This window comes from Oryctolagus cuniculus, chromosome 4 (assembly GCF_964237555.1).
Source record: "Oryctolagus cuniculus chromosome 4, mOryCun1.1, whole genome shotgun sequence".
NCBI lineage: Eukaryota > Metazoa > Chordata > Mammalia > Lagomorpha > Leporidae > Oryctolagus > Oryctolagus cuniculus.
This window is the reverse complement of record NC_091435.1, coordinates 139,764,415-139,781,392: the sequence shown is the minus strand read 5'-3', so window position 1 is coordinate 139,781,392 and position 16,978 is coordinate 139,764,415. Positions and strand designations below refer to the sequence as shown.

Below are 16,978 nucleotides of genomic sequence, written 5' to 3'. Positions count from 1 at the left end.
CTCATGTGGGAGACCCAGAAGAAGCTCCTGGCTCCTAGCTTCGGAATGGCACAGCTCCAGCCGTTGTGGTCAATTGGGGATTGAACCAGCGGATGAACCTCTCTTTCTCTCTCTCTCTCTCTCTCTCTCTGTAACTCTGCCTTTCAAATAAATAAATAAATCTTAAAAAAAAAAAAAAAGATCTATACTACATGTGAGTACTTAGCCTAGCAGATGAGATGCCTGCATCCCACAAAAGAATGCCTGGGTTCCACACTCAGCTCTGGCTCCTGACTCTAGCTTCCTGCTGATGTGATGGCTCCATTAACTGAGTCCCTGTCATCCATGTGGGATCCACCTCCTGGCTTCAGCACAGCCCAGTTCCAGCCACTGTGGGCATATGGGGAGTGAAGCCATTAGGACCTCTCTTTTTTTCTGTCACTCAAATAAGTAATATTTTAAAAATATTGTACTCTCACCAAATCACAAGTATTCAATACGGTATTATTAACTACCATTACAATGCTGTACATCAGATCTCTAGCAATTGGAAAGGATTTTAAATGCAACTGTACATTGTATTATTATTTTTTTAAAGATTTATTTATTTATTTGAAAGTCAGAGTTACACAGAGAGAGGAGAGGCAGAGAGAGAGACAGAGGTCTTCCATCCGCTGGTTCACTCCCCAGATGGCTACAACAGCCAGAGCTGTGCCGATCTGAAGCCAGGAGCCAGGAGCTTCCTCCAGGTCTCTCACTTGGGTGCAGGGCCCATGGACTTGGGCCATCTTCTACTGCTTTCCCAGGCCATAGCAGAGAGCTGGATCAGAAGTGGAGCAGCCGGGACTCGAACCGGCGTCCATATGGGATACCGGCGCTTCAGACCAGGGCGTTAACCTGCTGCACCACAGCACCAGCCCCTGTTGTATTATTTTTAAAAATCATTCACAGATTTAACATTATGTAATTGTACTTCAGGGAAAAGGGATTTAAAAGGTAAGTTTATTTTGGTGCAAAACATTTTTGAAACCCATGCCTATATTCTTCATAGACTCATATGATACTTTACAATTTTATAAGGTTATAACCTTATTAGTTGGATAACTCAAATATACTAACTGCTCACTTAATGGACGCCAGTTCAAGTCTCAGCTGCTCCCCTTTCAATTCAGCTCTCTGCTGTGGCCTGGCAAAGCAGTGGAAGATGGCCCAAGTCCTTGGGCCTCTGGACCTGTGTGGGAGACCAGTAAGAAGCACCTGGTTCCTGGCTTCAGATTAGATCAGCTCTGGCCATTGCAATCAATGGGGAATGAACCAGTGGATGGAAGACCTTTCTCTCTCTCACATCCACCTCTCTGTTCAAATAAATAAATAAATCTTTAAAAAAACAAACAAAAAACACAAAAAAGTATATAACCAGAAGTATGTGCATACAGTTCACATCATAGAAAGTAATTCTGAGGCAAATCTGTATCTGACATTGAGTACCAAATTTTACAGCAGCAGTCGAGTCTGAGATACCCAGAGGACAGTTTCTTAATTCAACACAGCCAACAATGTCCAGACTTAATTTTGTCTAGCTTCTTGAAAGCATTCAGTTAGAAGTAAAGTTAATCCTTTGCAACAAAATTTGCAGTAAGTAACTACACGCATGGCCTAGCTTCCCAAAGTTGCTCTCAAATATGAATGTTGAATATTCAATTTGCTGAAAATCTTTTGAAGAGTTCACTGTGGCATTATTAACATATTCCCCCACCAGACTCCTCTTATTTAAGCTCTTCCTCTCTAACAAGGAAAAGGCAAAAATTTTGTTGATGTTCTACTTTTAAAACAAAGCAAAGGCGGTAAAGATAGCCTTTAATATAGGCCATGCTTGAGCCAATGGGACCATTTGGTACATGTATTCTGATAACTCCAAAAGGATCCATTCGCATATTTTTGTTACTATACAACAGCAACGGCTAAAACCACACAGTCACAGTAGAGTTCACAGTTACTGGGTTCCTGTCATGCATAAACACCTGCCCTTGATGTCCAACTTCTGCAGATGAAGCAGCAAGCTAATTTGGAAACTTTTTAAGCAGCTGTACACCTGCACCTAAATAACCAACAAATTATATTCTAACTGTATGCTAATTTTAGTCTCAGAAACGGAAAGTTGTGTAAAACATACATGTAGCTTATATAAATACTATAACATATACTTAATTAAAATTCAAAAATCCATATATCTGCTCTCAGAAACACTTTGCAATTTATAGACTCAGAAAAAAGTACATTAAGAGTAGATGAAATTGATCAGGAAACACATTTCACAGTAGCTATTCTTTCCTATTCCACCTATTCAAAAAGTACCTATATTTTACTGAGAAAGAAAAAAGATGAATTCGTATGTCATACAATTTTTCTATTTTTTGCCTAATCGGGTACGGATAAATTCTTCTATCTGGGTCTGGGTGTTGTTCTTTTTTTTTTTTTTTTTTGACAGGCAGAGTGGATAGTGAGAGAGAGACAGAGAGAAAGGTCTTCCTTTTGCCATTGATTCACCCTCCAATGGCCGCCACAGTTGGCGTGCTGCAGCCGGCGCACCATGCTGTTCTGAAGGCAGGAGCAAGGTGCTTCTCCTGGTCTCCCATGCGGGTGCAGGGCCCAAGCACTTGGGCCATCCTCCACTGCACTCCCTGGCCACAGCAGAGAGCTGGCCTGGAAGAGGGGCAACCAGGACAGAATCCGGCACCCCGACCGGGACTAGAACCTGGTGTGCTGGCGCCGCTAGGTGGAGGATTAGCCTATTGATCCGCGGCGCCAGCCCTGGGTGTTGTTCTTAAAAAGGCTTTTTTTTTTTTTTTTTTTTTTTTTTTTTTTTTAATGGAACAGCCATTTGGTGCCATGCTTAAGATGACAATTGGACATAATAGGGCCTGGGTTCAATGATCAGTTGTCGCTCCCTGTCTTCGTGGAGGAACGACACAGGACCCTGCGCTGTTCTTTTGTCTGCTCGGCCCTCCCTGGGTTTGCTGCTGGTTCTTCCCGGGTTGGCTACCGACCCTTCCACCTCCGTGGAAGGGCGGTTCCCCCTGCCACTTTCCCCACTTCCGCGGGGGAGCGGCACACCACCGGCAGGCTCTCTCAGGGGCTGCACAGGTGTTCCTTCAGATAGATGTTCCTCTTAGATGTTCCTGGTGCATGTTGTCTCTCTCCTCCTTTATAGTCCTCTTCCACCAATCCCAACTCTGCTACCCACACGCCGAGTACGCTGCTCTCCTGCAATCAGGAGCAGGTCCTGCTGTTTATTGGTTGAACTGGAGGCAGCTGTGTAGAAGCTGTTTCTTCCTCTCCCAGCGCCATATTGTGGGAGAGCAGATGCATAAAATAAGTCTTATTTCCAGTAACTTAGTCCAGTCCGAGTTGCTCCCCACAATCAGTTCCACTTCTGGTTCCATGTTCCTGCTAATGTGTACCTTGGAAGACAGTAAGTGATGGCTCAAGTACTTCTGCTCTTGCCACTCACGTGGGAGACTCAGATTGAGTTCTAAGCTCCTGGTTTCAACCTGGCCCAGCCTTTGCTGTTTCGGCCAACTGGTGAGTGAACCGAAGTATGGAAGATATCTCAACCCCCACTCCTCTACCCCGTAACTCTTTCAAATAAATAAGTAAATCTTTAAAGTATATAACAGGATGTTATAAGATACATATTTACTTATTTACACATATTTATATTTATATAAGGCAATATCTGAGTACTCCAGATTCTATGCTGCATACTATCAGCAGTTACTAAACACTGAATACAAAAAAAGTCCAATTTTTAAGAATCAAATCGTATTTCCAATAATAACATTATGAAGTTATTGGAATTTCGCATTTCTGGTAGACATAAATGAAGAAAACAGGAGTTGGAGATGATCTGTGCTCCCTGTTAAGTCTCACCATCGATAGGCAAGGTGATCCTTGAGTCACTGCAAAACAGGGGTGACAGCACTTGTGCACACAACCAACACAAAGAACCACTCCGGTCAAGTGAAGTAGGTATGTGAATACATTTGTTTGTCAAAGGTTCACTCCCCAAATGGCCACAAAGATTGCGGTGGGGCCAATCTGAAGCCAGTAGCCAGGAGCTTCTTCCAGGTCTCCCATGTGAGTGTAAGGGCCCAAGCACTTGAGCCATCTTCCACTGCTTTCCCAAGCACATTAGGAAGGAGCTGTTTTGGAAGTGGAGCAGCTGGGACTTGAACTGGTGTCCATATGGAATGCCAACACTGCAAGCGGCAGCTTAACCCACTAAGCCACAATGCAGACCTGAGTATATAGAATTCAAGTGTGGGCTGTTATTCAATGGTAACGACTTCTGGTACCACAACCTCAACAGACAACTTACAAGAGAAATGCAAATGACTCACAGATATATGGAATGTTAGCTTAGACTAACCTTTAATCAGAGAAATGCAATAAATTCCACACCACTTTTTGTGGACGAGATTGTCAAAGATTAAAAAAAAAAAAAATAGGGCCTGGGGTTGTGGCACAGTAGGTTGGGCTGCTGCTTGCAATGCCAGCATCCCATGTTGGAGTACCAGTTTGATTCGTGACTGCTCTGCTTCTGATCCAGCTTCCTACTACTGTACCTGAGAAAGCAGCAGGAGATGCCCTGGCACTTGCATGGAAGAACCAGATGGAGTTCCAGGCTCCTGGCTTCAGCCTGGCCCTGCCCTGGTTGTTGCAGCCCTATGGGGAGTGAACCAGAGGATGTAAAGATCTCTTTCTCTTTTCCCTTCTCTACCACTCCACCTTTCAAATAAATAAAGCTTTTAAAAAATTATATAGCAGGCCAGCGCTGTGGCTCACTTGGTTAATCCTCTGCCTGCGGCACCAGCATCTCATATGGGTGCCGGGTTCTAATCCCAGTTGCTCCTCTTCCAGTACAATTCTCTGCTGTGGCCCAGGAAGGCAGTGGAGGATGGCCTGGGTCCCTGGGCCCCTGCACCCATATGCGAGACTAAGAAGAAGCACCTGGCTCTTGGCTTCACATTGGCATAGTTCCAGCTGTAGCGGCCATTTGGGGTTGAACCAACGGAAGGAAGACCTTTCTCTCTCTCTCTCTCTCTCTCTCTCTCTCTCTCTCACTAACTCTATCTGTCAAATAAAAAAAAATATGTAGCAGAAGTATTAAGATAAGAGAAGGTACTCAAGGGCTGGTGCTGTGGCACAGTAGTGGCTCTGGCATCCCATATGGGTGTCGGTTCAAGTCCCAGGGCTCCACTTCCAATCTAGCTCCCTGCTGATGGGCTGGGAAAGTAGTGGAAGATGGCCCAAGTGCCTGACATCAGATTTGCCCAACTCTAGCCATTGAGGTCATTTGAGGAGTGAAGCAGTGGATGGAAGACCTCTGTATGTAACTCTGCCTCTCAAGGCCAAAGACCTCAATAGACATATTTCAAAAGAGGAAATCCAAATGGCCAACAGACACATGAAAAAATGTTCATGATCACTAGCAATCAGGGAAATGCAAATCAAAACAATGAGGTTTCACCTCACCCCAGTTAGAATGGCTCACATACAGAAATCTACCAACAACAGATGCTGGCAAGGATGTGGGGAAAAAGGGACACGAACCCACTGTTGGTGGGAATGCAAACTGGTAAAGTCACTATGGAAGTCAGTTTGGAGATTCCTCAGAAACCTGAATATAACCCTACCATAAAACCCAGCCATCCCACTCCTTGGAATTTACCCAAAGGAAATTAAATTGACAAATAAAAGAGCTGTCTGCACCTTAATGTTTATTGCAGCTCAATTCACAATAGCTAAGACCTGGAATCAACCTAAATGCCCATCAACAGTAGACTGGACAAAAAAATTATGGGATATGTACTCTATATAATACTCTACAGCAGTAAAAAAAAAAAAATGAAATCCAGTCATTTGCAACAAAATAGAAAAATCTGGAAAACAACTGACCAAGCACCAAAAAGGAAACCTGTTGAAGTGAGGGGAGGGTGCGGTGGGAGGGAAGTTATGGGGGGGGGGGGGGGATAAGCCACTGTAATCCAAAAGCTGTACTTTGGAAATTTATATTTATTAAATAAAAGTTAAAAATAAATAAATAAATCTTAAACAAAAGAAAAGAAAAGGAAAGGTAGTCACGAAGATTCAGCTAAACAGTAGGTTATAAAACAGTTTGCTTTCCTTTTTATTAAAAAAAAAATATAGGGGCAGGCATTTGTGGTATGGCAGGTAAAGCCATTGCTTGGGACACCTGCATGCCATATTGGATGCTGGTTCAAGTCCAGTTTCTTGTTAATGCACCTGGGAGGCAGTGGACGATGGTCCAAGTATGGGTTTCTGCCACCCATGTAGAGATCTGGTTGGAGTTCCTGGTTTCTGCCTTCAGCCTGGCACTGTCCTGACTGTTGAAGGCACTGGGGGAGTAAATCAATGCGCACATGCTTTCTCTTTCTCTCTTATTCTGTCTTTCAAATAAATAAAATAAAAAACATCTTTTAAAATTAAAAATATGTTGTCTATGTAATTGTTTACATTTGTGTATATACTAGCTGCTGATAATTTCCACGCTAGCTATTTTTTTCTTTTCCTTATCAATGTTTTCTAATTTTTCTGTAATGAGTATCACAACATGTATTTTTTAAAAAATTCATCGACAAAGCAAAAAATTATTCCTCAAGTTATATTTCAAATTTTTAATTGTATACTAAGGGAACTTACATTAGAATATACCTGTATTGTTGGTCTAGAAGAATATCACTAGATACTATTCAATAACAGTTTGGCCTCAGATGCATGGAATATATTGCTTTTCATCTCCTTTTGCTAAACAATCCATTCCACAGCCATGCAGTTCTGATACAACTACTCATCTTAAAGGCTCAACTATGCCACGACAGCATAGAATGTGTTCATGACTCCAGCCTGGCGATCTATAGCACCCCACTTCCTACCCCACAGTGTCTACCCAGGTGGGCCAACCAGTGTCAACCGCAGCCCCTCCATGGAATTTGAAACACAAATACTAAAAGAGACAAGTTCTCTCTTCTTCTGAGATAAAGCATTGTAAAGCCATGGCAGGCCACTATGCCACTGCACAGAGAGTCAAAGATGAGCAGTGAGAGACAAAGCCCTGACACTACCACCTGAATCCCCTGAATCCAGATACATCTGCAGTTAGAGTACCCTTGACTTTGCAGTCATGTGAGACAGTACATTCCATTTTTTGTCTTGGTTTCTATCATTTGAAACCATAGGGGACTAGAATGGCAGAGACAACGAACGCAAAAGTAGCTCTTTGCAAAAATGTGGTTCTCATAAAAGAAATATGAAGTGAGAAGCAGAAATTAAAGGTGTTGAGTACTTCAACATCTGTCCAATGAGCCTCCAACAGACGACAACCTCTTTCATACCTGCAAGTCGCCTCTCGCAGCACGTGACACGGCTGACCCCGCCCTCTCTGAAACCTTCCTTCCATGGCCTCCGGGTTCCCCGACCTCTCTGGCCACTCCTGCACAATTTCCTTTGCCGCTTCTCCTTCTTCTCATGTTTAAATGGAGAAGCCCTGAGCTCATACCTTGCCCCTTCTGTGTTCTACATTCATGTACTAACTATGTAGTCTCATATGGTCCCACTGATTTAAAATAATTTTAATATAAAATCACTCCAAAATTTCACCCTCTGCCCCAAAGCATTTCCCTGAGCTCCAGAGTCACTGATCAAACCCCCCAGCCAGTATCTCCAGTTGGATGTTTCTGGATCCTTCAATTTATTAGATTCCAAAGAGAATTTCTGAATTTGCCACAAAATTCTGCACCTCCCCAAGAGTTTGTCTTCTCCTTAGATAGCAGCGCAGTCAGGAACCCAGTTACACAAGCCAAATACTGAGAGGTCCCCTTTTACTTCTCTCCTGCACCCATATCCTAACTTCTCAGGAAACCTGCTGGCTGTCCTAAAAATGACAAGGAAGCAAAATCTCTACCTGCTTATGGCTACTGAAGCATGTTAAAAGTTCTAGTTCTGAACTGTAAGCCAAATCAATGAGCAGAGATACAGTAATAGGCTAAGGGTTGGTTTGTTTATGCAACTCTTCAAGTGTATGATGGACAACATTTAGAACTTTTTGTCTGACTCCTAAGAGGCTGTTATCTTCTTGCCTCATACCCCGCGGGGGCCCCAGCTCCTGTTCACAACTAACCAAACCACTGGTGGACAACAGACTCACGCTGTACCAGAGTCCTCCCCAAGCAGTCTGAAGTCAGGGCCAACACAAGCAGGCCACGAGCTGCTGGAGATGCTGAGAGAAGCCGTGTTCTACCATGCGGACTGGGGAACTCCTCTGAGGAAGATAATTTGCAGAGGTGGGGAAAGAGGAAGAAATGAAGCAGAAACACAGCAAAAAGCAGAGACAAGAGATGAAACCAAACTCTGCTTCAACTCCTGGGCCTCGATATTCCAGAGGGCCCACTATGTTCCTATTCTTGAATTCCTTGAGGCATCTTTCAACCTTTGCAATGAATTACCTTTCTGTTTAATTCCCAAAGATTCTTGCCTAATAAGCTAATTCTGTTTAATTCCCAAAGATTCCTGGGGCCGGCGCTGTAGCACAGTGGGTAAAGCCTCCACCTGCAGTGCTGGCATCCCATATGAGCACCAATTTGAGTCCAGGCTGCTCTCTGCTGTGGCCTGGGAAGGCAGCAGAGGATGGCCCATGTGCTTGGGCCCCTCCCTGTACCCGTGTGGGAGACCCGGAAGAAGCTCCAGGTTCCTGGCTTCAGATTGGCTCAGCTCTGGCTGTAGTAGCTATCTGGGGAGTGAACCAGCAGATAGAAGACCTCTCTCTCTCTCTCTCTCTCTCTCTCTCTCTCTCTCTCTCTGCTTCTGCTTCTCTCTAACTCTGCCTTTCAAGTAAACAAATAAATATTTTTAAAACAATTTCCTGGAAGTTGCACTATTTACTTTATGGCATTATCCCTTCACCATAACTGGAAAGAAACCAAAACATTAACACAGGATGGTAAAACAATAACTTGGAGGAAAGTCATTTACAGTTGGTAGCCTCAAGCAGAGGGTAAAAAGGAAACAGCTTCTTCAAAGCATCTACTGTGTGACATTGCATGGGAAATAGCAGGCTTCTTCTGGATGCTGTCTAAACACACACATTTCCCTGAGGAAAAAATAAGCCAAAAATAATAGTGATCTTTTTCAATAGGGCCAAGTAACTTCATCAAGCACCAAAGTGAAAGTGTTACAGTACCCAAAAGAGGAGGTGGGTGAGAAACCTGAAGATGGCAATTTTACAGCTGTTGGTCAGGAGCAACTTGGCACCTGTTTATGAGAATGCCGCCATGCCCATTAGGGGACTGAGTTCAATAGCATCAAAGTTTATTACCTCACATTCTGCATTAAAAAAAAAAACCTGATAAATTCATGCCAATAAATACTTATCAGAATAGTGAGAAAATATGCAGAGGAAAAGGGACAATGCACTTTAAATTTTTTTTACATTAAAAAATTTACAAATACTTACATTTTTTGTCATCATGTCAAACTGTATTCTATTTAAGATTCTGTAAAGCCATTAAAAAACAAACAATAAAAAACCTCGATCTTCAATAATTCTTTAAAATAACATCCTGTTAAAAGGAAAAAGAGGGAATAGTAATGTAACAAAAGAAGAAGCAACACTGATGTCATATTTACTGTGTGACATGCATTGTCCTCTAAGTGAACTGCCTAAACTGATCCTCACAACAGCACTATTGAGAGCTACACCACTTAATCCCCATTCTGCAGATAAAAACTGGAGTTTGAAGAGGCTAAACAATTTGACCAAGTCAATTCAGCTCGTGGGTTATGCAGCCTGGACTCTGAAATATTAAACTATGCTGCTTTAGACCATGCAGTAAAAGAAACACCGAGGCTTCATGGAGCAATGGCCGACTCCAGGGCAGGATAGGAAACATACAAGATGAACCCAGAACATTTCATTGTGCCTAAAGTAAGGAAGGGCTCAGAAACTGCCGGAGCCAAGTCAAGAGCATGCGGGAAACAGCACAGGGCCTCTGACTGGATCATTCAGGACATGCAGGCGTCACAGAATACAATGACTGTCAAAGACAGTAAACCCAACAACTATGATAATTATATGGGATTTCTGGGGATGTGGGGGGGGAGGGCAAACTCTTTTTTGCAATCGCATGCCAACTAACAAATACAGTTTCTAAAACTTGCATGTATCATAATAACTGATAAGGCAAGACTCATTAATAGGTGGTAAGATCAGACAGTGAAAATGTGTTGCATGAAATATCTCCCTACAACATATCTATTAATTCAAACTTTCCAGTGACAAACTTGATGAACCTGGCACATACCACTTCAGCTAAGTGATCAAAGTTACCAAATGACCACCAATAATGGAGCACCCAACACTGCACATCTAAGTGCACCATGATGGGTACAACATCATTTCTGAGGTATTTCTTCCCACAACGCAAAATCTAAATCTAATTATGAGAAAATACTGGAGACACCAAATTTAGGGACATTCTACAAAATGATGGCCTGAACTCTCCACAAACAGCAGTGTTATAAAAGGCAGTAGTTGGAGAAACATTCCAGATTTTAAAAAACTAGAAACACATGAAAGCTAAATTCAGCATCTGATCCAGACTAGACACTGAACCAGAAAAAAATAATTGCTGTAAAGACCAGTATCGGGGTAACTGGCGATAATAAAGTCCCCAGACTTGGGGCTGGTGATGTGGCACAGCAGATTAGGCCACTGCCTGCAATGCCAGCATCCTATAGGAGTACTGGTCCAAGTCCTGGATGCTTCACTTCCAAGTCAGCTCCCTGCTAATGTGCCTAGGAAAGCAGCAGAAAATGACCCAAGCACTTGGGCCCCTGCACCCACACGGAGACCTAGTTGAAATTCCTGGTTCCTGGCTTCAGCCCAGCCCAGCCCCGGCAGACATCTGGGAAGTGTACCAGCAGACAGAAGACCTCTCTGTAACTTTGCTTCAAATAAATAAATAAATAAATAAGGTCATCAAATTAGATATAGTATTATTTCAATACTATATTTCTTGATTTTGATCAACGAACTAGGGGATTTTTCTGTAAGTGAGTGTCCTTGTTCTTCAAAACACATTAAAATACTTAGGAGTAGAAGGGTGGGATGGTAGGAATTTGCTGACAAAAGATACATAACAGAATGTGTGGGGACACTTCAACACATTCATGGAAAATGGAATTAAAAGATGTTTATTTTAACACAAAAAACTGCAATCCCTGCACGTAAGGGACTTCACAAATTCATGACAACTGTATATTATGAAAAAACTATCCATGGGTTTTAAAAAGATTGTCCACCACCATCAACTTACCCTTTAATCCCATTTTTCCACCAATTTTCTGAAGGACCCCCATACAGCTGGTCTTAAGTATCTGCAGGTTCCATATCCACAGTTCAACTGATTGTGGATGCATTGAACTTACTTTTGCAGCTTTTCTCTGAGACTACAATTATGTGAAAACTAAAGCTTTAATAAGACATTTAGAAGGAATGAGAAAACTTAACTTTGAAAAGTTCATAAGTGATGGGGGCTCAGAGAAAAGGTGCTTCAAATATCTGCCTTATATGCTACACAATAAATCTACAAGTAACATTCTATAGAAGAAAAACAACAATACAACACTTAGTTTATAATTTTTCAATGATGAAGAAAATACAAAGGGTGAGGTGTTTGCAGTAGCAATTAAGGCACTACTTGGGATGCTCAAATCCCAGAGTGCCTAGATTCCAGTCCAGGCTCCGCTCCCAACTCCTGCTAGTTGTTAATGTGCACCTGGGAGGCAGCCGTGATGGCTCAACTAGTTGGATCCCTGTCAACCACATGGGAGACCTGGACTGAGTTCCCCACTCACAGGTTCAGCCAGGCCCATCTCTGGCTGGTGTGGGTGTTTAGGGAGTGAACTAGCGAACAGGAAATCTCACTGTCTCCCTGTCTTTCAAATTAAATAATTTTTAAAAAGAAATAATAAATTTATAATCTAAGTAAGACCTGACCCACAACTATAATTTTTGCTTTCCCACTGTAGCTACACAATGTCTACTGTGACCTATCATGGAAATCAAGTTTCTACACTAGGTCTGCTTCACACTTATCAATTACTTCTCATGTCTTCTTCAGTGATACAAATTCAAACACAAGATAAATAATACAGCACAAATTCCTGGTAGCCCATTCATCAAACTACCTGACATATTCAAACTAGGCCTAAGGTATAAATATCACATAGTTTTTTTAACCAAACTTGATCTAACAGATCTATATAGAACTCTTTATCCAACAGATGTGAAACATCTCTTTAAGCACAAATTTACAAAATATGTCCACATACGCTATCACCAATGAAACAGCAACACATTTCAAAGAGAAAATATACAGATATGGTCTCTGACCACAATACAATTCAATTAGGAATTGATTATTTTCTTTAAAAAGTTAAAAATTATTCATAAAGAAAAATATAACAAAGATATTAAACATCCTATGAATTTGAAATGTTTAGCCCTGGACCTGGCACTGTGGCATAGAGGGTAAAGCCACCAGTGCTGGCATCCCATATGGGTGCTGGTTTGGATCCCAGCTGTTCCACTTCCCATCCAGGTACCTGCTAATGCACCAGGGAAAGCAGCTGAAGATGGCCAAGTCCCTGGGCCCCTGTGCGCATGTGCGAGGCCAGGAAGACACTTCTGACTTCTTGGGGTGTGAGCCAGCAGATGGAAGATCTCTCTCTGCCTCTGCCTCTCTATAACTCTGCCTTTCAAATAAGTAAATATATCTCTTTTTAAAAAGAAATATTTAGAGCTGAATGACAATAAAAATAATTTTAAAAGTAAAATATTTAGGGGCTGGAGCTATGGTGCAGCAGATTAAAACTCTGGCCTGCAGCACAAGCATCCCATAAGAATGTTGGTTCAAGTTCTGACTGTTCCACTTTCAATCTAGCTCCCTGCAAACCCACCTAGGAAAGCAGCAGAGGAAGGCCCAAGTTCTTGAGCCCCTGAACCTGTATGGGAGACCCAAAAGAAGCTCCTGGTTCCTGGTTTCTGATTGGCTCAGCTCCAGCCGTTGCAGCCATTTGGGGAATGAACCAGTGGATGGAAGACCTCTGTCTCTCTCTCTGCCTCTGCCTCTCTGTAACTCTTTCAAATAATGAATAAATAAATCTAGGTTGGTAGCTTAATGAATGAAAAGAAATACAAGTTGAACATCCCTATTCTGAAAATCTGAAATCTCTACTTCTGACCCAGCTCTCTGCTATGGCCTGGGAAAGCAGTAGAAGATGGTCCAAGTCCTTGGGCCCCTGCACCCACATGGGAGACCTGGAAGAAGCTCCTGGTTCCTGGTTTCAGATCGGCCCATCTCTGGCTGTTGCGGCCATTTCGAGAGTGAACCAGCTGATGGAAGACTCTCTCTCTCTCTCTCTCTCTCTGCCTCTCTGTAACTCTACCTTTTATGTAAATAAATAAATCTTTAAAAATTATAAAAAATAAAGTAGAATAAAATAAAAATAAAATAAAATAGAATAAATTTAGGGGCCAGCTGTAGTGTAGTAGGTTAAGCCTCCACCTGCAGTGCTGGCATCCCATATGGGTGCCAGCTTGTGTCTTGGCTGTTCCTCTTCCTATCCAGCTCTCTGCTATGGCCTGGGAAAGCAGTAACAGAGAGTCCAAGTCCTTGGGCCCTTGTACCCATGTGGGAGACCTAGAGGAAGCTCCTGGCTCCTGGCTTTGGATCGGCCCAGCTCTGGCCATTGAGGCCATCTGGGAAGTGAATCAGTGGATGGAAGGCCTTTCTCTCTGTCTCTCTCTTTCTCTGTAACTCTAACTCTCAAAATAAATTTTTTAAAAAGTATTTATTCATTTATTTGAAATGTAGAGTAAGAAAGAGAGGAAGAGAAAGGGGGCGGAGTGGTGTTGTGTCATAGTGGGTAAAGCTGCCTCCTGCAGTACCAGCATCCCAATTCCGATCTGGCTCCCTGCTAATGGCTTAGGAAAGCAGAAGATAGCCCAAGTGCTTGGGCCCCTGACACCCACATGGGAGACCCGGATGAAGCTCCTGACTCCTGGCTTCAGCCTGACCCAGCCCTGGTCAATGTGGCCATTTGGGGAGTGAATCAGTATACTGGAGACCTCTCTCTCTCCGTCTCTCCCTCTCTCTTTCTGTAACTCTGCCTCTCAAATAAATACATAAATGCTTTCTAAAAAAATTAAAAATGGAACGTTTTACCTTTAAAATACAGCTTGGGATACTGGCATCCCATATTGGGATGTGCCTAGGTTCAAGTCTCAGCTCTGTTCCAGATTCCAGCTTCCTGCTAATGCATGTTTTGCAAGGCAGCAGTGATGGCTCAAGTCCTTGAGATACTGCTCCCAGTGTGGGAGACCTCGATAGGACTGCAGTTTTCTGGTTCAGTTCTTTTTTAATTAAATAAATAATTAAAAAAAAAAAACCATTTGTGATAGAGACCTCCTTTATTCAATTAAAAAGAAGCTCCTTTATTCAATTAAAAGTATGCTCTCTTGCCTTTGAGAAAGTTTATAATGTTTTGATTAATATATACTTATTTGTAATTATTTTAAAGCTTTTGTCTTTATTTTACATTGCCTTTCATGGAAAACTATTTGTAGTCTATGACTTAAACCCTCAAAGTACCTAGAAAGTAAATAAACATGGCACCAAACGTTTCAAGAACCTGCCGTCTGTGGCAGCCCTGATGATGTCAGAGACAAACCGGTCATGTGCGCTGATGCATTATGCTTTATCCAGACACAACAACTGCACACTTCTGCCTGTCACCCAGCCCTTCTGTTGGTTAAAAATATAAATCGGATTTCTTCTTCCAGCTTCATGAACACATTATGTTAAACTCAAAAAGTCAATCTTTTGACCTCACCATCTGCTATGATCTCTTGTCAGCTTCAGACAATGCAACTTCCACAGATGGTCTCCAAACACAAGCCCTTTTCTACTCCAATCACAATTTGGCAGCTCTGGCCACACAGCCTTTTAAAATGGTACATTAATTAAAACATAGAGAGAAAGAAAAAATAACTATAGGTAAATCCATAAAATAAAGCGGTAATGTCACTTTAACTGCAGCTTGTAGACTTTCAACACTGCCAAAAGGATGCTAGTAAAACCTGAATTTCAGCAAAGGCAGCTTATTTAAATGGCAGATATTACTAATTTTAAATACATGCTCATGATTCAAGAGTTTAAGAAATATACAGACAGCAAAGCAAGAATCACTATCAGCCATACTCTCACATGTCAGAGGCAACTACAGTAACTTTTGGGGATAACTTTCTTCAGTATTCTCTCCGTGTACCCTATCTTTTGACATGTAGTATTAACTAGAAGATATTTTCAAAGAGTGACAGTATGTAATTTTTTCTTATATGATCAGCACATCTAGGTACTCTCCTAAATGCTACATGTGTATGATAATATATAATTCACATCATAATTCTATCAGGCAAATATTATTGTTTTCATTTTATAGATGATAAAACAATTTCAGGTAGTTCAACTAATTTGCCCAGTTAACTAACTATACACATAGCAGTGCCAAAAAAAAAAAAAAACAAAAAAAACAAATGGCAGTGCCAGAACATGAACCCAGGATCTGAGACCAGCAAACGTGTTAACTACTATGACACTTTACAAAATGTGGCTTAAGATACAGTAAATAAATAAATCTTTAAAATAAATAACTAAATATATCCTCAAAATACTATAACAAAATGACATACAGACTGACCATCCCTGATCTGAAAATCATAAACTTTTTAATCTCCAATATAATGCCACAAGTGAAAAATTCCACACCTGATCTCATGTGACAGGCCACAGTCAAAACACAGGTGTGCAAAATACTGTACAAAAATGACCTTCAGCCTGTATGTATAAGGTTTATGAACATATTAAATATTAAGGAATTTTATGTTCAGACTTGGGTCCCATCCGGAAGACACTTCATTATATATACACAAATTACTAAAAAATTCAAACAGATCTGATATCTAAAACAGTTCTGGCGCCAAGCACTGTGGAGAAAGGATACTTGACCTGCACATATAATTATTATTATTATGGAAAATAAAAAAAAGATAACTTATCATATACCAAAGAATCCTTGAAAATTTTCACATAGGACAGATCATATATAATTGGGTTGAGTTTTCTCCCTTTTTAAAAACTCTCTTTTTTTAAATCTAAACATTGAATTGGAATTTTTAAATTTTTAAGTATTTTTTAAAAACCACAAAAATATTCCTTTACATGATTATACTATAATTTACTATACCAGCCCCTACTGACGGACATTGAGATTTAATAATTTTCTAATCAGGTATCAGTAATCACATTTAAATGCTGCAAATCCTTCATGTGGTTTAGTATGACCTGGTCTGCCTACACCTCCAGCTTTGCAATGAACTACTTTCCCATAATCCTTTCTGATCCAGTTCCACTGACAGCTTGTCAGTTCCTCAACACTGGTTCACTCCCCAAACGGCCAGCCAGGCTGAAGCCAGGAGACAGAATTCCATCTGGGTCTCCCATATGGGTAGCAGGGGCTCAAGCACTTGGGGTATCTTCTGCTACTTTCCCCAGGCCATTAGCAGGAAGCTGGATCAGAAGTTGGGTAGCCAAGACTCGAACCAGTGCTCATATGGGATGCTGGTGTCAAAACAAGTGGCTTCATCTGTCGCACCACAATGCTGGCCTCCAAAGTAATTTTTAAAAATCACTTTTGGGGGCCAGCGCTGTGGAATAGCGGGTAAAGCTGCTGCCTGCACTGCTGGCATCCCATATGGGCGCCGCCAGTTTAAGTCCCAGATGCTCCACTTTTTTTTTTTTTTCCTTTGACAGGCAGTGCACAGTGAGAAAGAGAGAGACAGAGAGAAAGGTCTTCCTTT

The 16,978-nt window shown here is 41.7% G+C and overlaps 1 protein-coding gene across 27 annotated transcripts in view; it reads right to left on the bottom strand.

Moving 5' to 3' along the window:
- Nucleotides 1–16,978, bottom strand: part of TFDP2 (transcription factor Dp-2) — a 192,620-nt gene that overhangs the window by 128,718 nt on the left and 46,924 nt on the right. For 8 of the 27 annotated variants that reach the window (XM_070072710.1, XM_070072691.1, XM_070072693.1 and 5 more), the window contains one exon: nucleotides 9,512–9,617. The exons of the other annotated variants lie outside the window; for them this stretch is intronic. Coding sequence is in view for 4 of the 8 variants with exons in the window: in XM_070072691.1 (XP_069928792.1) it covers nucleotides 9,512–9,526 (15 nt within the window). In the remaining 4 variants the exon portion in view is untranslated. The remainder of the gene's footprint in view (nucleotides 1–9,511; nucleotides 9,618–16,978) is intronic. 27 annotated transcript variants of the gene reach the window in all.